Genomic DNA, 23629 nt, shown 5'->3' with positions numbered 1-23629 from the left:
GCCATATGAGTTCTGTTATACTCACAGACATAATTCAAACAGTTTTAGAAACTTCAGAGTGTTTTCTATCCAATAGTAATAACAATATGCATATATTAGCATCTGGGACAGAGTAGGAGGCAGTTCACTATGGGCACGCAATTAATCCAAAGTGAAAATGCTGCCCCCTATCCCTAAAAAGTTAATAAGGGAGCAGGTCACTACAACACACACATATAAAGTGAATCGATTGAGTGCTCTATGATAATGATGGCTGGTTGACAAATCACCCTCAGATGATTTGTTGAGAGCCCTGAGACAAAGGTACAAAGGTCTTTTATATCCAAGATACTCCCCCTTCAGTCTTCATGACAAACAACAGATGTATGGAATGGGTCCCAAGGTTAAGATTTGTATGAAAGATAGACAGTATCTGCTGTAAAAACTGTTCTCATTGTGTAGAGACCAGGGTCTGGGCCCCGGATTCATCTCTCCCTGGTACCGTATAGAACAGAAACATTAACTCATGCTATGGAATGCGGTCTCTTTAGTTTTATCACCCAAAGACATAATAAATGTTCTGTCAGTGTTAAATCTCGCAGAGGCCCATCCTCAGTAGAACATACACAGATGTGTGTTCTAACAACCCTTTATTCTGTTGCATGAAACAACCACTTGATTCAATAACAGTATTATAACATAATCTTGTAGTTTCTCTCACATTCCGCCATTTTGAGAGTCCTCTCAACTTAAAAGGAAATTACAAGATTTAAGAACATGAATTCACCTGTAGAAAATACATACATTCTTCATAAAACAAGAAGCATAAAAGCAATAATTCCTTGCATGGGTTCCTGCACCTGACCGGCTGCTATAGCACTGTCTCAGCCTCCTCCCAAGAAACTTAGCACTGTCTCTCATTTCAACCTCCAACACATATTCTAAGCATTCTACCAATTTGTCTGGGGAGGTCATGATAAACAGTCACCTGCACAAGCCCATGAAGAAAAACAAAAGATGCATATAGTGTATATGATTCAAGGCAATATCTTCATAGATGGTGAAATCAAATATTTAATGCATAATGCAGTGCATTCCACAATGGAGTTTAAAACCTTTCTAGCCCCGGCGTTCCGCTAGCGGAACTCCTCCCACATTCCACTGAAAAGGCAGAGCGCGAAATTCCAAAAATATTTTTTTGAAATATTTAACTTTCACACATTAACAAGTCCAATACAGCAAATGAAAGATACACATCTTGTGAATCCAGTCAACATGTCCGATTTTTAAAATGTTTTACAGCGAAAACACCACATATATTTATGTTAGCTCACCACCAAATACAAAAAAGGACAGACATTTTTCACAGCACAGGTAGCATGCACGAAACCAACCAAACTAACCAAGAACCAACCAAACTAACCAAGAAAACAACTTCATCAGATGACAGTCCTATAACATGTTACACAATAAATCTATGTTTTGTTCGAAAAATGTGCATATTTGAGGTATAAATCAGTTTTACATTGCTGCTACCATCACAGCTACCGTCAGAAAATAGCACCGAAGCAGCCAGAGTAATTATAGAGACCAACGTGAAATACTAAATACTCATCATAAAACATTTCTGAAAAATACATGGTGTACAGCAAATTAAAGACAAACATCTGTGAATCCAGCCAATATTTCCGATTTAAGTGTTTTACAGCGAAAACACAATATAGCATTATATTAGCTTACTACAATAGCCTACCACACAACCGCATTCATTCATCAAGGCACTTTAGCGATAGCAATAGGCACGTTAGCGTTAGCGAATAACCAGCAAAAGATATTAATTTTCACTAACCTTCATAAACCTTCCTCAGATGCAGTCCTATAACATCAGGTTATACATCACTTATGTTTTGTTCGAAATGTGCATATTTAGAGCTGAAATCAGTGGTATACAGTTTGCTAACGTAGCATCTTTTTCCAGAATGTGCGGATATTTCTTATTGACTCTCACCTATTCTGACCAAATAGCTATTCATAAACATTACAAAAAAATACATGTTGTATAGGAATTGATAGATACACTAGTTCTTAATGCAATCGCAATGTTAGAATTCTAAAAAATATCTTCATTACGACATAAGGCTTACGTTATAGCGAGAGAGTGGCCAAAACCTGGGCGCAAAACTACTAGTACACAGTTCTACAGATATATGAAATAGCATCACAAAATGGGTCCTACTTTTGGTGATCTTCCATCAGAATGTTGTACAAGGGGTCCTTTGTCCAGAACAGTRGTTGTTTGGATTTAGAACATCGTTTTTCCCTCTTGAATTAGCAAGCACACTGGCCAAGTGGCGCGAYGCTCTCCATCGTCAACAAACACAGACAACACAACACGCCTAACGTCCCGAAAAATGTTCAATAATCTAATAAAACTATATTGAAAAAACATACTTTACGATGATATTGTGACATGTATCAAATAAAATCAAAGCCGGAGATAGTAGTCGCCTATAACGACAGCTTTTCAGAAGGCAATTCCAGGTCCATCTTCGCGCTTTCCAGAAAACAGGAAATGGATGACTCGTCGTGCCAAGAGGATTTATTCCACCTCAGACCAAGATAAACACTTCATTTCTTCTCTCACTTCCTCTTCACATCTAGGGGAAGGTGTATGACGTGCATGTATACTCATACGTATCATGCCCATTTATAGGTAGGCCCTTGAACAGAGCATCATTTTCAGACTTTCCACTTCCTGGTCAGAAAGTGTGCTGCCAAATGAGTTCTGTTTTACTCACAGACAAAATTCWAACGGTTTTAGAAACTAGAGAGTGTTTTCTATCCAATAGTAATAATAATATGCATATTGTACGAGCAAGAATTGAGTACGAGGCCGTTTAAATTGGGCACGATTTTCCCCCAAAGTGATAACAGCGCCCTTTGTCCTCAACAGGTTTTAATAAAAATAAAAAAGCTTTAGTTATCTATTACACTCCAATGGATCAGCATGGTGGAAATAACTATTTCCATCCCATAAACTAAAATTAGCATATCTTGTTGGACAAATCCAGGTAGTGACTCCTGGTTTAAGTAAAATGGATTCTATTGGTGCCTAATGAACATGACCCAAGACAAGCATCATGATTCTACTATTTACAAGTCAATGCCTATAGATCAAATAGATTAGGATCAGTTTCACTCTCCGGATCAGAGTTTACCCTCTCTATTCACCAGGGCATGCTGAGAATAGTGTCAACATCTTTATTTCCAACAGCAATCAAAACAATCAATCCATAATACATGAATTGCTTCACTCGTATAGTTATTAACATACTAAACTCAAATCAATCCTTCAGTTTCATTCAGTGTACAAATCATAATCCACATCCAATTAATTATCCTACCAAAATTTAGAATGACATTGCTCAGTGATAGGTCCAATCACTCAAAACCCTCAAAACCCTCAATTTAACACACATCGACATTTGCCGAATGTACATTTATATTCACATACAGTATAATTATCCTATAATTCCAGTATTAACTTTCTTATCATGATTATAATTGCAGATCAGTATCCTAATGCATTCTTAATCTAAATTACTATAATTTTAGCAGTGTGTAGACCTCTACAATCAACCTGATACCCCAAAATAAATCATTTGACCAACCCCCACCCCCACAACACAACGTGCCATTGGAACACAGGAGTGATGGTTGCTGATAATGGGCCTCTGTATGCCTATGTAGATATTCCATAAAAATTCTGCCGTTTCCAGCTACAATAGTCATTTACAACATTAACAATGTGTCTACACTGTATTTCTGATCAATTTTATGTTATTTAATTGGACAAAAAATTGCCTATTCTTCCAAAAACAAGGACATTTGTAAGTGACCCCAAACTTTTGAACGGTAGTGTATGTGCATGCAAAGAGCAAACAACAAGCTGCACAAGAACTCACTACTGTAATGGTCCAGGTTACAAAGTGGCTCAGTGACTCAAGTTTGCATCTCAATGTGAAAAAAACAGTCTGCATGTTCCTCACAAAGAGGGCAACTGATGCCACTGAGCCAGATGTCTATGTGTCAGGGGAGAAATTCCAGGTGGTATCCGATTTTAAGTATCTTGGCATCATACTTGATTTCAACCTCTGAAAAAGGTAACTCAAATAACCAAATTCAACCTAGCAAATTTCCGATATATACAAATGTGTTTGACTACAGAGGTAGCAAAACTGTACTTCAAATCTATGATACTCCCCCACTTAACATACTGCTTGACTAGTTGGGCCCAAGCTTGCTGTACAACATTAAAGTCCATTCAGTCTGTCTACAAATAGTGCTTGATAGGAAGCCCATTAGCCATCATGACTGTTACATCCTCAGGAAGCATGAGCTCCTGAGTTGGAAAAATATTGTGTAATACACTGATGCATGTCTTGTATTCAAGATCCTAAATGTCCTGGCTCCCCTTCCACTCAGTACTTTTGTTAAACAGAAAACCCAAACCTATGGCAGAAGATCCACAAGGTCTGCCATGGGAGGTGACTGTATAGTTCCCTTAAGGAAAAGCACCTTTAGTCAAACTGCTTTCTCTGTGAGAGCTTCCCATGTCTGGAAAACCCTGCCATCAGACACACACAAATGTACAACCTATCACACCTTAAAAAAACATGAAGACATGGCTAGAGGCCAATCAGACTAGTAAAAATTATCCCTAGCTGTGTATTGCTACTTTCCATGTTGTCTGTCGCTGGTGAGGTGTGGAAACACTTTGTTGCTTTTATGTATTTTGTTTTGTTGCTTTTTGCATGCTATGTGTTGCTTGTTCTATGTTGCTCTGCGTGTGCTTACTGCTCATTGATAGTCTGCATTGTTATTGTAATTGTTTTTAATAACCTGCCCAGGGACTGTGGTTGAAAATTAGCCGGCAGGCTAAAACCGGCACTTTTACTGAAACGATGATTCATGTGCACTGTCCCTGTAAAATAAAAATAAACTCAAACTGCAATCCAATTTAATGACCGGACATTGTTCCACGTAATGGAAACAGATTATAATGTTASAATAGATTAACTTCCTGCTCAAATTCACTGGCGTTACCTAAACTATAAAACCCAGCAACAGTAATCAGAAATTATCGAAGAACATTTACGATTCAATGATTCAGACCTCTACTGCAAATGTCCCATTGCATCCCCTACAGCCCGATATAGCCCAGCGAGCACGACTTGTTCACCAGCTCTTGTATTCTTGCCAGTAGGAAAAAATATATATAACCCATTCTCAARAACGTTCGACGCTTACCTCTATCGTAAGGTTAAAAACAAACTTGACAAATTTCTCTTTTCTTTCGGCTTCACACTTATGAAAGGTCCAAGACTTTAAAAGTAACATGTAATGCGGCAAATGTATAAAAGTCAATTCTCAAAGAAAAATACATTTCGGTGGGCACAATACTACAGCCATTTACTACCCACAATTTCAGTTCAATTTCAGTTCCTTGCAGTTGTATCCTGCAATAAGTAATACCCATGTTTAGATCTCATTTATGATTATGGTCACAGCTCCATCGCAATTACCTATCCGCTATTATTAGAATTCATTAGACGTAGATAACTGTCCCTTATTTGATTCAGTTATTTAAATACGACTCCATTCTCAATATGTTATTCCATCAGACCATTTAGGCAACAGACAACATATTACAGCTAAATCACCTCTCCATTTATGATGCATAAATTAGCCTTTCAATTTGAACTAAGCAAGCTGTTAAAACGTTCAGTTTATATCTTAAACAAACACTGTAATGACTGTCCAGGCAAAACATACCAATACTTGAATTACAACCAGAAACCCATATTTTAGTGAATACCTGTCACGTCCTGACCATAGAGAGTCCTTATTTGCTATGGTGGAGTAGGTCAGGGCGTGACTGGGGGGTTAGTCTAGTTTATATTTTCTATGTGGGGTTCTAGTTTTGTTTTCTATGTTGGTGTTTGGTATGATTCCCAATTAGAGGCAGCTGGCTATCGTTGTCTCTAAGTGGGGATCATATTTAAGTAGCATTTTGCCACCTGTGTTTTGTGGGATATTGTTTATGTGTACTTGCATGTTAGCACTCCATTGTCGTCATGTTTCGTTTATTCTTTATTGTTTTGTTGTGTGGTTCACTTACTTTAAATAAATAAAAATGTGGAACCCAGATCACGCTGCACATTGGTCCGAGTATGCTTCCAGTTCGTACGACGAGTGTGACAATACCAAAGACACAATGCTATTGAAATTATGGAGAAATCCCACAAATAACCCTATTAAAATGGTTTGTAGTTATAACATCATGCACATAATAACGACACAATTTCCCAAAAATAGCCCTACAGGTCCACGCGTTTCTCCGCAGAGATTCTCACGTGCGCAAAAGGAATAGATTAGCAGTCAACGAGTTCATTGACTAGTAAACAGATCTTGCACTTTTTAATAAAAGCGGATTATGTTTTCTTAGGCAACACATTTCAATTACTTTACAACATCACATTAACTACGCAATGATAAGTAGTTTGATGGATAACCTAGGCTTTGTACGACATTATAAGTTAGGTCGAGATTCCATCTTAATTCGCTCTAACTTTATGGAAAAAGGTTTATTCAATAAATATAGCAACTCCTCTCATACTCGGTGTCACGTTCCTGACCTTGTTTTCCTTTTGTATAGTTGTGTTTAGTGGGTCAGGACGTGAGCTGGGTGGGCAGTCTGTGTTGTTTGTTCTATGTTAAGTGTCATTGTTAATTGACCTTGTATGGTTCTCAATCAGAGGCAGGTGTTTGACYTTTCCTCTGATTGAGAACCATATATAGGTAGGTTGTTTCACATTGTTTGTTGTGGGTGGTTGTCTCCTGTGTCCGCATATGTTACCACACGGGACTGTATCGTTTGTTTGTAGTCTGTACCTGTTCGTGCGTTCTTCGTTATATGTAAGTTCACATGTTTTAGGTCAGTCTACGTCGTTTGTTATTTTGTTAATTATCAAGTGTTATTTCGTGTTTCGTCGTTTGTTTAAATAAATCATTATGTCAACATTTCACGCTGCGCTTTGGTCCGCTCATTCACCACAAGACGACCGTTGCACTGGGCCTTAAGGGCAGTTTTATTTCAAATATAGTACCCGGACGGAGAAAATCCAATAAGCGTTTTATAGTTACATCGTTAGGGTAAGTTAACCAAAAGTTGACACACTCCAATCAGTTTCTGAGACAATTGCCCAGACTTTGTAGACAGTTTAATAATCCTTAAACCTCATCTTTGTCAAATGATCCATTAAAGGGACCAACACAAAACCTGCATACGTCTACGTATGGGTTGTTTAAGTTGCATCTCATCCCAGTATTACTTTATCAAATCTCTAGTAATCGATTATACACACATACAATTCATCATATTTTKATATCTTCACAGAATCCATATAGAATGTTAGAAATTCTTAGGTACTCACATCAACCAATTCATTGGCTCAGAAATCTCCCAGCGGAAAAAAACCCGGAAGGTTCCCAGACACTGCCTTGTTGGTCATAGGAAAAATGCTCTTCACATTCTCTAGACTTCCAGAAATTATAGACTTGCCTCTACTTTCTAAAATAGCATCCCTTTCTCAATACCACCCCGAGATATTATATGATGGGCAGTGATGGATGGACTCCCAAAATAACATTTTATCAACACTTATTAACCAACTTATTACCACGCTCACACAGCTCTCATATCACATTCACACAGTACTGTTCCCAAACACACTTAAAACGTCTTAGGGATAGCCCCCTTTTTTTCAATTTTCGCCTAAATGACATACCCAAATCTAACTGCCTGTAGCTCAGGCCCTGAAGCAAGGATATGCATATTATTTGTACCATTTGAAAGGAAACACTTTGAAGTTTGTGGAAATGTGAATTGAATGTAGGAGAACATATCACAATAGATCTGGTAGAATAAAATATATGTATATATATGCATATATGTATATGTAATATATGTATGAAAGATAGACAGTATCTGCTGTAAAAACTGTTCTCATTGTGTAGAGACCAGGGTCTGGCCCCGGAGTCATCTCTCCCTGGTACCTTATAGAACAGAAACATTAACTCATGCAATGGAATATGGTCTCTTTAGGTTTATCACCCAAAGACATCGTAAATCTTCTGTCAGTGTTAAATCTCCCAGTGGCCCATCCACAGTAGAACATACACAGAAGAGTGTTCTAACAACCCCTTATTGGGTTGCATAAAACAACCATTTGATGTAATAACAGTATTATAACATAGTCTTGTAATTTCTCTCAGAAGATCAGGAGTTTTTTTGTTGTTGTTTTTTTTTTACATGTATTGAAACCCTTATTTTTGGAACTAAACCATCTCCAGATATACTTCCATTCACTAGTACCAGGGGACCTTCAGACGACTCGTGTGAGGCCTGTGGCGTCCTAGAGCAAAACAACTGACATGTACGTGTTCATAAGAGTCTCACCTTTCCACATATTAGTGTGTTGCGCAAACTGTTTGGATGCTACAGACAGAAGTTGGCAGATTGACTGTACCGGCTTCAGACGAGTCCCAAGACGTAGAGACATGGAGAACACCATCGTGTTCGTGAGAGTCTCAWCTTTCCATAGAGGGGTCAGAATAATTTGTAGGCCAAACCGTTCGAACGTTACAGATGATTTTGTGAGAAGACACATTTTCGGGATGTTTCATGATCTGAAAAACACTGCTTTAGTTCTGTCACCTTTCACCGCAGAGTGCGACATCGGCGGATGCGGTGGATTGAGTGAAAAATACATTTGATTTGATACTATAACCTAGGAAGAGAGTGTATCATGTACATTCATCTCGTTGGTAGATGTTCTAGGAAAAGGAAGAACTGTGTCTGTCCTTCCTTCGGGGGAGTGTGTGTGTGTGTGTGTGTGTGTGTGTGTGTGTGTGTGTGTGTTGTGTGTGTGTGTGTGTGTGTGTGTGTGTGTGTGTGTGTGTGTTGTGTGTGTGTGTGTGTGTGTGTGTGTGTGTGTGTGTGTGTGTGTGTGTGTGTGTGTGTGTGTATTTATGTGTGTGGGTTGATTGGAGGGTCAGTAGAGGATGAGAGATTTTTAAAGAGTGTGATGTTGTTGACAGAAAATGGAAACAATTTGATTGTTGCTGGTCTGTATCCCACCCCAGTCTGTATTTCCATAAACCCCTCCTTGGGACACCAGAGCACCATCCAATTACCAGTTGAATTAAAACGTTCAAATGTAAATGAACACCGCCGGCCGGCTCTCTGCTGTGCTGCTCTAAAGGACATTTCAGAAACATGCAGCTGCTCTCTCTCTCTGTCTTTCTCTCTCTCTCCCTCTCTCGCTCTCTCTCTCACTCTGTGTCTCTCTCGCTCTTTGTTTACAAGCAAATGTGAAGGTGCAAATACATTATTTGCAGAGGTTAACAGACAGCAGAAATTGTTTTACAACTACTATTGTCAGTATCAACAATTTGACAGGAACAAAATAAATTAACGGGATCCACTAAGGTCCACGATTTCTATCCCACCCACCGGGCTGTATTGGGTTGTTGGTGTCATAATGAAAGGGAATCACCATGTGTGTAAATAATACATTTTTTTATGAGGAAAATTAGCGCAGCTGGCAGCTTAGTCTCTGTGTGTTTGTAGTAGTTAGGGTAAAGGGCTCTGTTCATTGTCTGAGATAGAAAGCAATAAGGAACTCACAGGGATATAATGTGTGTGCATTTTTTTCAACATGGAAAAGGAAAAATAAACGTACCCTGTCCTTTTGAGACAGGTGTATCTGCCCAAACACTGTTGACAACAGTAGCACAATGGCATAGGGTCTACATTTGGCACATAGTCACAATTCACACTGAGCAGGTGTTTACTATGGCAAGTACTAGTATGTACCACTCAGGGACTGGATTTAGTTCACTTAATACCCCCCTTCAGCCTCCCTCCTCCACATGCCTTGTGCGTGCCCATGTGAGAAAAGCCCCTCTCTCTTTACCCCATATTTACCCCAGCACTCCGAAATGATTGGCTCTTCTCTTTTCTTCTCCTCTCCTCTCCTCTCTTTTCCACTGGAGAAACCCTTTCGTTTCCAGCAGCTGTGACCTTTTCAGATAGGGCGTGTGTGTGTGTGTGTGTGTGTGCGTGCGTGCGTGTGTGTGCGTGCGTGCATGTGTATGTGTATGTTTGGAAAGTGGGTGGTGGTGGGGGTGTATAAGGATGCTGGATGGCATGAGAAGGACTTGTCACCTTGGTCCATGTGAAATAAGTTGCGTAGCTACGAATACATATGGGTCATTCCTCCCCTGCTTTGACACCAGAGTGTGACTTCACTGTCAACAGCTCTAATGGTGATATGCATTGTCACCGTTCTGGAGTAAAGCTTGATTACGTTCTTGTTTAGTACTGTATTTAGTGTATGCTCGTCTTTTGGCAACAGGGTTTACCTGTTATGAATCTGGATAAAGTAGAATAGGTTTCAATGTGTCTTAGAGTGGTATCACTGCAGACTCTGAGATCTGCAAGTGTGTGTAGACAGCTTTCATGGACTCGCCTGCCCAGCTACAAGTGTATATTTGACTGTGCACAGTGATACAGTCTGTGTATGAGGACATGTCGTGCGAGTTAGACAAGAGGGCTATAGAGTCCAGGGATGACTCAGACTCTGAGAGCGACTGGGCAGACGAATCCTCGGAAGAAGAGGATATTGATGATACAGAGTAAAACTGGTTATACTTTTGTTACCATTACCTGTCGCTAATGTCCATGTATTTGTCAAAACAAAGCTTTATAATTATATGATGAAATGTTTCTATCGGAAAGTCTGTGTTTTTTTAGGTATCAAATGTCTTTCTATGGAATATTATTATATTGATTGTAACCAGTTTTTTTTATGATTTATCAAAATTAGGAACAAATTGTTTTTATTGTTTAATAACAATTTTTCATTTTTAAGCACAAACCAAGTCATTTATGTTTGATCAAATAAAGTGCCGCTGTATTCTGTGTAATGTGTGTTACTAATGATGTATGTGTGTTCCAGGGAAGACATCAGGACAGCAAACGTCATCGCTGCAGAGACCGTTACATGTCTGGTCATTGACAGAGAGTGAGTGTTCAAAACATCCTCAGTACCTACTTTTGTATTCTGAAATGCTTTTGATAATTTGGTCTACAATATCACATAGCAAATGCCATTTAGCAGACACTGTTATCCAAAGTGACTTACAGTCATGGGTGCATACATTATTTGTATCAGTGGCCCTGGGAATCAAACCCACAATCCTGACATTGCCAACACCATACTCTACCAACTGAGCCATACAGGAACACTTATTGAATGAATTACATTATTTCAAAATAAATTAATGTTGATCTACAAGATATGTACAGTAAGTGACATTATTCCTTGAGAGTCTAAGCTGTGGGGGTTCTACTAAGCGAACATATGGAATTGTTTTAAGATGGTCATACCATTTAACTATTTGTTCTTGAATTTTAGGACCCCTTTAGGTGTGATTTTTAAAATAATTAAAGCATTTTTTGATGAAACATTGCATTTGGCCTTACTGCTATTATCCCTTAGATATGCATTGCATAACAGATTCATCCATGGAAAAGCATATAGTCAATGTTTTTTGTGTGTCCTGTATCTGAGAGATATAAGAAAGATCAGGATTTTTCATTTTTTTACCAATATAAAAATAATAATTGGGACACTAAACTACATCCATGTATACTGTACTTCTATCCATTTTTTAAACTGGAACCGGGCTACCATCAGACGAATCTTGTGAGGCTCGTGGGCGCCCTAGGGCAAAACATGTACGTGTTCGTGAGAGTCTCACCTTTCCATAGAGGGGTCATTTTAGTGTTTAGCCCAAACTTCTCGGACGCTACAGGCGTTTTTGTGAAAAGACAGCTTCTTGGGATGTCTCATGGTCTGATAAACAATGCAATAGCTAGTCCACCTTCCATGCATATGCGGAAGGCCGCCATTAGCGGATGTGGTAGATTGAGATGCAGCCCATGTAAAAAAAATCTTCTTTAGTTTAAACAGATGGATTTTGATGGGGATTTTTTTATGATGCTAATTACATTTTTCCGCGGGTGTGCAGGCGTCGACTTTAAGTTAAACAAGGTCTCATTATTAAATCATGGTCTGTCATTGTGTCACCACTAACATCATGCAGTATTATAAGTTAGCTGTAATGCAAGAGCAAGGCTGGGTGGTATCAGTTGAGCCGCTGTCATGGAGCAGGCCTCTCATGGGCAACCCTGTGTCTTAGTGAGTGAGTCATCTGAATGAGAGTGGTGATTATTATGTTCTGTCTCTCTGTCTGTCACACAGACTCCAAATGCTCTCTCACCTCACATAGCCAGCTTACCATATATGTTACCCAGAACTGGTTGGGTTTGGAGCCAGCGTGAGAGAGAGGTTAGGGGTGGCAGGCAGCCTGCTATTTTTCTGGAAAGAACGAGAGGGAAGAGAGGGAAGAAAAGAAAAAGAGAATGAGAGTCAGGGGATAATGGTGAGAAGGAAATTCCAGCACAGATGTGTGTGCTTGCATGTGTGTGCGCTRGTGTGTGTATTTTGGGAAGAGAATTTAACCTTGTCAGCCACGGTTGTCAGCTGGTATTTCAGCTGTAAACATCTTAATTGAATTGGATTTTTATCAATATTATGCATCATTTTCATATTCATGTGTATTAGCTTAATGATTTACGGGTCTAGGGTTCATGTACATCCAAATAGAGATGATATGTGTAAGGAATCTGGGTATTATAAAGTAAACAGATGGTCTTGGGGTCTTGTAAAGTGGTTATCACTTCAAACAACAATCTTATAACGGTTTATTAAACATTCATAAAGTTTTCATATGTACTATAAATATGCAGTACACTGCTGCACTAGATGAGTCATATGGAGAGTAAGTGTCTAGGGATATCTATAGATACCTGCTTATTAAGTATGTACTATCAATTACAAATATGAAGGGGCTGTTATGCCACAGTTAATGAACCAAAACACCAATTAGCAATGTTTTTGTCATTTAGACAACTGGCGTGATTACTTAAAGAGACAACAATACATACAGTCTATATCAAGATATAACAGCTTCTTCAATGGAATGGGATCAATGTCTTGAACTCATATAACATTTCTCACAAACACTGTTTCAATTCCTGTGCTGCAGCTCGTTCAAGCACCTGATTGGAGGGTTGGAGGAGGTGTCCAGTAAAGGCTGTGAGGATGCTGAGGTCAAGGCTAGGTAAATCGCATTTATTTACTAATTTTGATAGCTGGCTTTACTTGGCTTTGAGGTTTGGTCAACCTAAGGTCTGTTACGTAACAACGCAATTCTCTGGTGACAGACCAGGAAGTGAAAGTTGTGACCTCTACCGCACCCCTTGGAGGAACCAGTATGTTATCTGTAACCGTGGAAGCAGGAGCATAGCACCAGGCACCCTGGTAAAGGGGCACCTTGGTGCTGTGGTGTGTTGTTGTTGGCATAAAGGGATGCCAGCTCAGAACAAGGTAATCTTGTGAGACAAGTTGAGGAGAAACAAAAACTGTGGTTTAAACCATAAACCGTGGTTTAAACATGGTTTCATGACAGCTTTGGGAACTCTTTGGTAGTATTTCGTTCTTTGTTGAAAGTCTGTATGGCATATTTAAATCTGTTGTTGTAAACCTTACATACAGCTATTTCAGGATACATGGCTTTGTGTACCTCATAGTGTATGGTACATTTGAAATGTCAGCCTCTCAAACTGAAATGTCGTTTTTTGGGAAGTATAAATAAAAATAACGGTTCACTGTTATGCTTACTTCCTGGAAAAAGGATGAGAATGGAGAGAGAGACTTGTGTTGGTCACTGTCGTGAGGCCTCTGTCTGAGACAGACAGTGAATGGAGTCTGTCCTGGAACCTACTGGACAATATGCTGTATCGTGTTCAATATGATACATTGTTAATGTCTTTCAGAATAATTCCATTCCAGGTTGTGCAGTTGGACGTAAGGTTGTTGTATACAATACAAAATGTTGTGTTCTATTGTTGTATCTCATAAAGGATCTCATCTTTCAAAATTAATTTGGCTAGATTTGCAAGAAACAGGGGGGTGCATGTATGTTTCATCACACTTGTATAGAATAACTAATTGTTTTTCAGAATACCAATTCTCTGCAATTCTACACATTTTAATGAATTTATTCTTACTTTCATTCTCAACTGCAGAAATAATAGTTGGTTTAGCTGTTGCAGTCTTTTACCAGTGATGGTAATGGTACAAGTCTGCCATCTAGTGGCCATTAACTAGTCTTACAACGTCAAATGAGCTATTGACTGAGGTAGGGCTGAATTGAGCTCTTACGCATCCCTCCTCAGGGCACTTGGTCAGGAAAAACTCCTGGCCATAACCATCAACTGGGTAGTTCTACCTCAAAAACACAAGGAAGAGGATTTTGACAATCACCATCTCAGATTGTTCTGAAATAGCTTGCTGCAACATTATTTTGTTGAAATATAATTTGATCTCTGGAAAATAAAGCTCCTTGATTGCATCCAAATTGGCCATTTTAATTTATAGGATTCATAGCATATTCAATAAATATAAAAATAAAATATTCAACCTTTCTTTAACTAGGCAAGTCAGTTAAAAACAAATTCTTATTTACAATGACGGCCTACCCCGGCCAAACCCTCCCTTCATTAACCCGGACGACTCTGGGCCAATTGTGCTCTGCCCTATGCGACTCCCAATCACGGGAGGTTGTGATACAGCCCGGGATCGAACACGGGTCTGTAGTGACGTCTCTAGCACTATGATGCAGTGCTTTTGACCGCTACGACACTCAGGATCCATACAAGTAGTATGGAGCTGCGGCTCAGAGTATAGTTTCAGCATCCTATGTAATGTATTCCCAGTGAATTTGGTGATGTTTTTTTCCCCTGTTCAGAGAAATTAGTAATTAAAGTTGTTGGGTTTATATCCCATCCTACAACCTGATATTACCAGGTTTGTCTGACCACTAGATGGTGCTGTTCTTGCTATTAAGTGAAAAAGTTTGAAGAATCCCCCCACCCCCCTCAATGTCTCTAACGAGTCACAAACCCGGATCCGGGATCCCCCCCATCAAAAAAGCTGACTAGCATAGCCTAGCCTAAAGTGACAGGGATATCATATAATAAAATGTTCATGAAATCACAAGTCCAAGACACCAAATGAAAGATACACATCTTGTGAATCCAGCCATCATTTCTGATTTTTAAAATGTTTTACAGGGAAGACACAATATGTATTTCTATTAGCTAACTTRTCRCYCCATTTTTTTCCTGCATAGGTAGCTATCACAAATTCGACCAAATAAAGATATAAATAGTCACTAACCAAGAAACAACTTCATCAGATGACAGTCTGATAACATATTTATTGTATAGCATATGTTTTGTTCGAAAAATTTGCATATTTCAGGTATAAATCATAGTTTTACATTGCAGCCACCATCACAACTCTCACCAAAGCAACTAGAATAACTACAGAGAGCAACGTGAATTACCTAAATACTCATCATAAAACATTTATGAAAAATACACAGCGTACAGCAAATGAAAGACAAAGATCTTGTGAATCCAGCCAATATTTCAGATTCTTTAAGTGTTTTACAGCGAAAACACAATTTAGCATTATATTAGCTTACTACAATAGCCAACCACACAACAGCATTGATTCAAGCCAACAGTAGCGATAACGAATAAACCAGCAAAATATATTAATTTTTTCACTAACCTTCTCAAACTTCTTCAGATGACAGTCCTATAACATCATATTACACAATACATATATTGTTTGTTCGAAAATGTGCATATTTAGCGGCACAAATCGTGGTTATACAATATGAATAGTAGCCAAAATGCAAACAAAATGTCGGGAGAAATCTTGGGAGAGGCACCTAATCTAATCAATAACTAATCATAAACTTGACAAAAAAATACAGGTTGGACAGCAAATMAAAGATACATTAGTTCTTAATGCAACCGCTGTGTTAGATTTTTAAAATTAACGTTACTACGACATACAGCGTGCGTTAAAGCAAGACCGCACCGAAATTAATGGCGGAATAATAGTTTAACATTTTTCAACAGAACAACGAATTAACATCATAAATAGTTCTTACTTTTTGATGAGCTTCCATCAGAATCTTGTGCAAGTGGTCCTTTGTCCAGAATCATCGTTGCTCGGTTGTAGATTGTCTTCTTCAACTTAGGAATTAGCAGCAAACATTAGCTATGTGGCCCAGACGTGCCCAACTCTTCATAACGCAGCACAAAGAAATATCCGAAAATCGCAATATACTGATATAAACTGATATAACTCGGTTTAAAATAACTACATTATGATGTCTTTAACACCTATATCAAGTAAAATCAGAGCCGGATATATCTAAGGCCTATAACGAGAGCTTTTCAGAATGCCATCCTGAGGTCCTCCTTTGCGCCATGACGAACGTTGAAAAGAGTGCACCCCCGGTTCCATGAGCCTTTATATGGCCTCAGATCTGCCTAGCAACACCATTCCAATTCTCACTGCTTACTGACATCTAGGGGAAATCGTATGCAGTGCATGTCGCCTCATAGATCACATGCAATTTAATAAACTGACCCTGGAACAGAGCATCGATTTCAGATTTCTCACTTCCTGACAGGAAGTTAGCTGCAACTTGAGTTCTGTTTTACTCACAGATATAATTCAAACGGTTTTAGAAACTAGAGAGTGTTTTCTATCCAATAGTAATAATAATATGCATATTGTACTAGCAAGAATTGAGTACGAGGCAGTTTAATTTGGGAACGAATTTTTACAAAGTCGAAATGGGGCCCCCCTATTGACAATAAGTTTTTAAGGGATAGTTCACCCAAATTACAAAATGACATTGGTTTACTAACCCTGTAAGCAGTCTATTGACAAGGTATGACAGCAACCTATGCTTTGTTTTTTTTTGGTCACTGTTTCAGATGCTAACTTTTTAGCACTTGTGGCACAAATCCAATGCAAGTCAATGGTACCTATTGTATTTTAGCATTTTCATGCTTCATGTTCAAATCATCCTAAAGTATCTTAAAATGCATTTTGTAGCTCAATTAATGTTACTTATAGATGATTTGGATATGAAGCCTGAAAATGCTAATATAGGTACCATTTGAAACAGTGGGGAAGTGAACAAAACTAAAGCATGAGTTGCTGTAATACCTTGTCCATATACTTCTTAAAATGGAAAGGAAATAATATGCAATTTGAAATTTCGGCGAAAAATCCCTTTAACATTGAAAGGGGGCTGGGGGATTCTTCAAACTATACGTTTTTTTATCACCTAATAGCAGGATTAGCACAATCTAGTGGTCAGACGAACCTGGTAATATCAGGATGTAGGATGGGACAGAAACCCAACAACTTCAATGATTAATTTCTCTGACCAGGGGAAAAAAAATAAGGACAATTTCTTTGGTTTCCTAATGTCTTACTCATTGTTAGAAAAAAGTTTGGTCCAAATAGGATGTTAGGTACTATATTTATTGAACATTATATGAATCCTATAAATTCAAATGACAATTTTGTGTGCAATAAATTAGCTTAATTTCTCAGAGAACAGAGACCGAAGGTGTTGAAGATCCTCTGGCTTGGTTGACCCAGAAACCTTTTATCCTGAGGGCTCAGGCCTCTATCTGTACTGATTCTCCCAATCACACCATTGAACTGATAAGGCCCACTGGATTAAACAAAAAACAAGAGAAGACACTGGGAGTTGGGGATATCGGCGACTGGGCATGTGGAAAATGGCCCTGTGTCTTGCAAGGATGAGGGGAGGGTGACAGTTCAATTGAATTAACATGTCCTTGTCTTTCCCTGCAGGTACGAAGCAGAGAATTCTTTCTTCTCCAACCTCAGCCTGGTTGACTTCAACATCATCGACACACTGGGGGTTGGTGGCTTTGGCCGTGTAGAGCTGGTAGGAACCACAGCTGCCACTTGCCGGTCTCCTGACCTAATATCAAGCTATAGCTTTACGAAAAGTTCCTTGTATAGACTTGTGTTGAATGTTGAATAAACTGTCATTTGAGCTTCCTCTGCCAGTTGTCCACTTGCCCACAGAAAAGTATCATTAAACCAACTTTTAAAAATGCTGGTACTGCCATTGAGATCTCTATTACCTGGTACATGTGCAAAACCGTGCAAACACCTGCATGAGCTTGATTAGTATACATGCATCGCAAGCATGTATTTACAATGTGTGTGCCTACGTCAGGTGAACAAACAAACCGTGGGAGATCTGTATTTAGAAGTTGGTTTAATGACACTTTCCTGTGGATATTTTGTTTCAAATTTCCAACGGCATAACGACGGATTTAGTGGACAAATGGCAAAGTTAAAATTACGTTTATTTAACATTCTGACTTGTAAAGGGATTGTACACTCTTCTGGAATCTACGTTAGTGATGAGTGTGGGACGTCCAGACTCGGAAGCGGAAGAGGCTAAGCTGCCACTTACAGTGCATTCGGAAAGTATTCAGACCCCTTGACTTTTCCACATTTTGTTACGTTACAGCATTATTCTAAAATGGATTACATTAAAAAAAAATCCTCATCAATTTACACAATACCCCATAATGACAAAGTAAAAACAGGGTTTTAGAAATGTTTGCTAGTTAATAAAATATAAAAAACTGAAATATGACATTTACAGAAGTATTCAGACCCTTTACTCAGTACTTTATTGAAGCACCTTTGGCAGCGAATACAGCATCGAATCTTCTTGGGTATGACGCTATAAGCTTGGCACACCTGTATTTGGGGTGAGTTTCTAGAGCTCTGTCAGAGTGATCATCTGGTTCTTGGTCACCTCCCTGACCAAGGCCCTTCTCCCCCAATTGCACAGTTTGGTCAGCTCTAGGAAGGGTCTTGGTGGTTCCAAACTTCTTCCATTTAAGAACGATGGAGGGCACTCTGTTCTTGTGGACCTTCAATGCTGCATTATTTTTTGCCGTCCCTTCCCCAGATCTGTGCCTCAACACAATCCTGTCTCTATGGACAATTCCTTCGACCTCATGGCTTGGTTTTTGCTATGACATGCGCTGTCAACAGTGGGACCTTATATAGACAGGTGTGTGCCTTTCGAAATCATGTTCAATCAATTGAATTTACCACAGGTGGACTACAGGGAAGTTGTTGAATCATCTCAAGGATGATCAATGGAAACAGGATGCACCTGAGCTCAACTTAGAGTCTGAATACTTAGGTAAATAAGGTATTTCTAACAACCTGTTTTCACTTTGTCATTATGGGGTATTGTGTGTAGATTGCTGAGGAAAAATATATATTTAATCCATTTTAGAATCAGGCTGTAACATAACAAAATGTGGAAAAAGTCAAGGGGTCTGAATACTTTCCGAAGGCACTGTACATTGTATTTCATTGATGTTTATTTTAACCGTTGCTTAGAGCTGACAGAGCTCTCCTCTCTCCTGTGTCGACAGGTTCAGCTGAAAAGTGATCTGGTGAAGACGTTTGCCATGAAGATCCTGAAGAAGCGTCACATTGTGGACACGCGACAGCAAGAGCATATCCGCTCTGAGAAACTCATCATGCAGGAGGCCCACTCTGACTTCATTGTCAGGTAGAGACATGCATGCAACGCCTTTCCACAGACACACTTTTAATTCACAGTAAATCCTACAGTGGACACACCCTCCCCCCGCCACTGTTTTGATATCTTTGCACTCTGTGTTTTGTATTCAGACTGTACAGGACATTTAAGGACAGTAAGTACCTCTACATGCTGATGGAGGCTTGCCTGGGAGGAGAGCTGTGGACCATTCTTAGAGACCGGTGAGTCTTAGATGGTCAATATTTCAACTAATGTCATTGTGCCCACATGTGTTTCAGTGAGACCATGGAAGATCTGGCCGATGTGTGCCTGTTTAAAATGTGACTTATTTTAAAGAGGTTATTGTCACTTCCTTCTCCAGGGGTTCGTTTGAGGATTCAACCACCAGGTTCTACACAGCGTGTGTGGTGGAAGCATTCGCCTACCTACATTCCAAAGGCATCATCTACAGAGACCTTAAACCAGAGAACCTTATACTGGATCACAGGGGCTATGCCAAGCTAGTAAGAGACACACAACATTGTGGATTCAAAGCTTAATGACCTAAACATCTAACCCTTTGAACTATTAACATTGCAGGTTACCTCTAAGAATGTGTTTCACATGTCCTTTGTATAGGTGGACTTTGGCTTTGCCAAGAAGATCGGGTTTGGGAAGAAAACATGGACGTTCTGTGGAACACCAGAATACGTGGCACCAGAGATCATTCTGAACAAAGGCCACGACATCACAGCTGATTACTGGTCTCTAGGAATCCTCATGTTTGAGCTCCTCACCGGCAGGTATACAGACAAACCTGATAATCTTAAATGAAAGTGTAAGGCCAGATGTTAACTGAGATAGGTATACATTTGAGTGTCTATCTCCACCCCTGTCTTCCAGCCCTCCCTTCTCTGGCCCTGATCCCATGAAGACATATAACATCATCCTGAGGGGCATTGACATGATCGAATTTCCAAAGAAGATCACCAAAAACGCTGCCAACTTAATAAAAAAACTATGCAGGTGAGTCCCAAACCATTTTGTACACCCTCAACAATTACTGTTTAATGTAATTTAGTGTTAACGAGAGTATTAATGATGATGTGTAATTTTAGGGACAATCCTTCGGAAAGACTAGGAAACTTGAAAAACGGTGTCAAAGACATCCAAAAGCACAAGTAAGTTCATGGATAGCCATATTATTCTACTCATCTTCCCACATTTATATATTTAAAGTAACTGTTCAGTGTTTCCAGATTTCTATGAGATATGACCTGTAATTAATTACAAGATGAGTTAAATAGTTTTCCTTCCAAAAAATAGAAACAAAGTATCTTATAAAGCAGTTTTTCTTCGCTGGAATGGTGTAGGCGTATACCAGTCGTTAGAAATATTAATGCAAGTAGATGGCTGTTTGGCCAGCTCATCTTCCTCAGGAGAATGACCTCATCCTCTATGAGGAAATATAAAGCATTTTTTAAACTGTCTGTTTAGGATAGGTGGGATTTTATTTCTTTAACAATTTCTATAAATTTCCAGATGGTTTGAGGGCTTTAACTGGGAAGGTCTAAGGAAAGGAACGCTGACACCCCCTATCATCCCTAATGTAAGTCACAAACCAACATTTCAGCAGCAAGCTGCTTTCATCAGGGTTTCAAGTGGCTCAATACTGTCTGTCTTTTTCTGTCAATCAGGTGATATCACCAATGGACACGAGTAACTTTGACAACTTCCCAGAGGATAAGGAAGACCCGCCCCCAGATGACAATTCTGGCTGGGACAACGATTTTTAAAATGTCACACCCCACCCCCAAAACCAAATTAGCTTATGTCATTGGCCTGGAGGCCTACTTCAGGATATAGCTGAATTCTAAAGACTGCGATACAGAGGAAGTGGAGAGGGGAGGAGAGGAAGAGGACAAAAAAACGCGCTGGGTCAGCAATATGTCTTCGCTACACGTGGCTCTGGGACTAGCATGTAATGACCATAGTACTTCCTCAGGGTTCTCACACATATGCACATGCAAGCAAATACACAAGCAAGCACGCACACACACACACACACACACACACACACACACACACACACACACACACACCTGTCTCTTATACACATCTAGATGTGTATAAGAGACAGCGCATGTGCAGTGTGCAAGCAAGCACGCACACACACACACACACACACACACACACACACACACGAGGCAAGTCCTGGAGCTAAAACAATGCCTATTTATTTAGCAGAGAGAGTGTGTGAGAATGAGAGTATGTACAATATACAGCCCAAAATAAAGGAAACACCAACATAAAGTGTCTTAATAGGGTGTTGGTCCACAACAAGCCAGAACAGCTTCAATGCACCGTGCCATTGATTCCACAAGTGTCTGTTGGAGGGATGTGACATCATTCTTCTACGAAAAATTCCATAATATGGGATTTTGTTGATGATGGTGGAAAATGCTCCAGAATCTCACATAAGTGTTCAATTGGGTTGAGATCTGGTGACTGAGACAACCATGTCCCGAGTGGCGCAGCGCTCTACGGCACTGCATCTCAGTGCTAGAGGTGTCACTACAGACACCCACGTTAGAATCCAGGCTGTATCACAACCGGCCGTGATTGGGAGTCCCATTGGGCGGTGCACAATTGGCCGAGCATCGTCCATGTTTGGCCGGTGTAGGCCATCATTGTAAATAAGAATTTGTTCTTAACTGACTTGCCTAGCTAAATAAAAATAAATAAATATAGTTTACATAATTGTCATGCTTATCAAACCAGTCAATGACCACTCATGCCCAGTGGATGGGGGCATTGTCATCCTATGGGGGCATAGCCATGGTCTGCAAAATAATGACCTCAAAATAATGATGTTAATTGCTTAATTATCTCAGGGACCACACCTGTGTGGAAGCACCTGGTTTCAATATACTTTGCATCCTTCATTTATTCAAGTGTTTCCATTATTTTGGCAGTAACTTGTATATGGGAGTATATGAGTGTAAGAACACTACAATAACTGATAAAACAAGTCAAATTTAGTATAGGGTGGAATATTCGTTTTCTGTTGCTGCCACGTAGCTGCACTGCTCCTAAAAGGTTGGACAGACAGACTGGCTGGGCAGGCTGGGTCCATGTTTGGAAGGCTTTCTCTCTGCACCCTGTTTTCTCGAAAGACTCCTATTACTGTAGCTGGTCCACAAGGTTTGACTTACCTACAGTACATCACTGGTATGTGGGCCTCCTCAATAGGGAAACAGGATCTTACCACTGAGTCTGACAAGTCAAACAGGTATCAAGTGCTCATGACGAACCTGAATGTTACTGTTCTTAATATTACTTTTAGACACAGACAGACAGTATAGTGCTTTGCAAAAGTATTCATCCCCTTGGCGTTTTTCCTATTTTGTTGCATTACAACCTGTGGATTTTTATTTGGATTTCATGTCACGAACATACACAAAACAGTCCAAATCGGTGAACTGAGATGAAAAAAATTACTTTAATGGAAAAGTGGTGTGTGAATATGTATTCACCCCCTTTCCTATGAAGCCCCTAAATAAGATGCAACCAATTAACTTCAGAAGTCACATAATTAGTTAAATAAAGTCTACCTGTGTGCAATCTAGTCCACCTGTGTGCGATCTAATCTATAAACACCTGTTCTGAAAGGCCCCAGATTCCACAACACCACTAAACAAGGGGCCCCACCAAGCAAGCGTCACCATGAAGACCAAGGAGCTCTCCAAACAGGTCAGCGACAAAGTTGCGGAGAAGTACAGATCAAGGTTGGGTTATAAAAAAATATCAGTAACTTTGAACATCCCACGGAGCACCATTAAATCCATTATTAAAATATGGAAAGATTATGGCACCATACCAAACCAGTCAAGTGAGGGCCACCCACCAAAACTTACGGAACAGGCAAGGAAGACATTAATCAGAGAGGCAACAAAGAGACCAA

General features: G+C 39.5%; 1 protein-coding gene across 2 annotated transcripts in view; it reads left to right on the top strand.

Moving 5' to 3' along the window:
• LOC111977925 (cGMP-dependent protein kinase 1-like) overlaps positions 1-21762 on the top strand; it is a 193314-nt gene extending 171552 nt beyond the window's left edge. For both annotated transcript variants that reach the window (XM_070448500.1, XM_070448499.1), the window contains exons 8-18: positions 11064-11129; positions 13219-13293; positions 17934-18030; positions 19556-19695; positions 19818-19907; positions 20048-20189; positions 20305-20468; positions 20569-20691; positions 20784-20846; positions 21208-21274; positions 21363-21762. In XM_070448500.1, coding sequence (XP_070304601.1) covers positions 11064-11129; positions 13219-13293; positions 17934-18030; positions 19556-19695; positions 19818-19907; positions 20048-20189; positions 20305-20468; positions 20569-20691; positions 20784-20846; positions 21208-21274; positions 21363-21461 — 1126 coding nt within the window. In that variant the 3' untranslated portion in view covers positions 21462-21762. The remainder of the gene's footprint in view (positions 1-11063; positions 11130-13218; positions 13294-17933; positions 18031-19555; positions 19696-19817; positions 19908-20047; positions 20190-20304; positions 20469-20568; positions 20692-20783; positions 20847-21207; positions 21275-21362) is intronic.
• Positions 21763-23629: the final 1867 nt, after the last annotated feature.

Source organism: Salvelinus sp. IW2-2015, linkage group LG18 (genome assembly GCF_002910315.2).
Source record: "Salvelinus sp. IW2-2015 linkage group LG18, ASM291031v2, whole genome shotgun sequence".
Classification (NCBI taxonomy): Eukaryota; Metazoa; Chordata; class Actinopteri; order Salmoniformes; family Salmonidae; genus Salvelinus; species Salvelinus sp. IW2-2015.
Note: the sequence above shows the minus strand (reverse complement) of the source record. Positions and strands in the feature narration are given on the sequence as shown.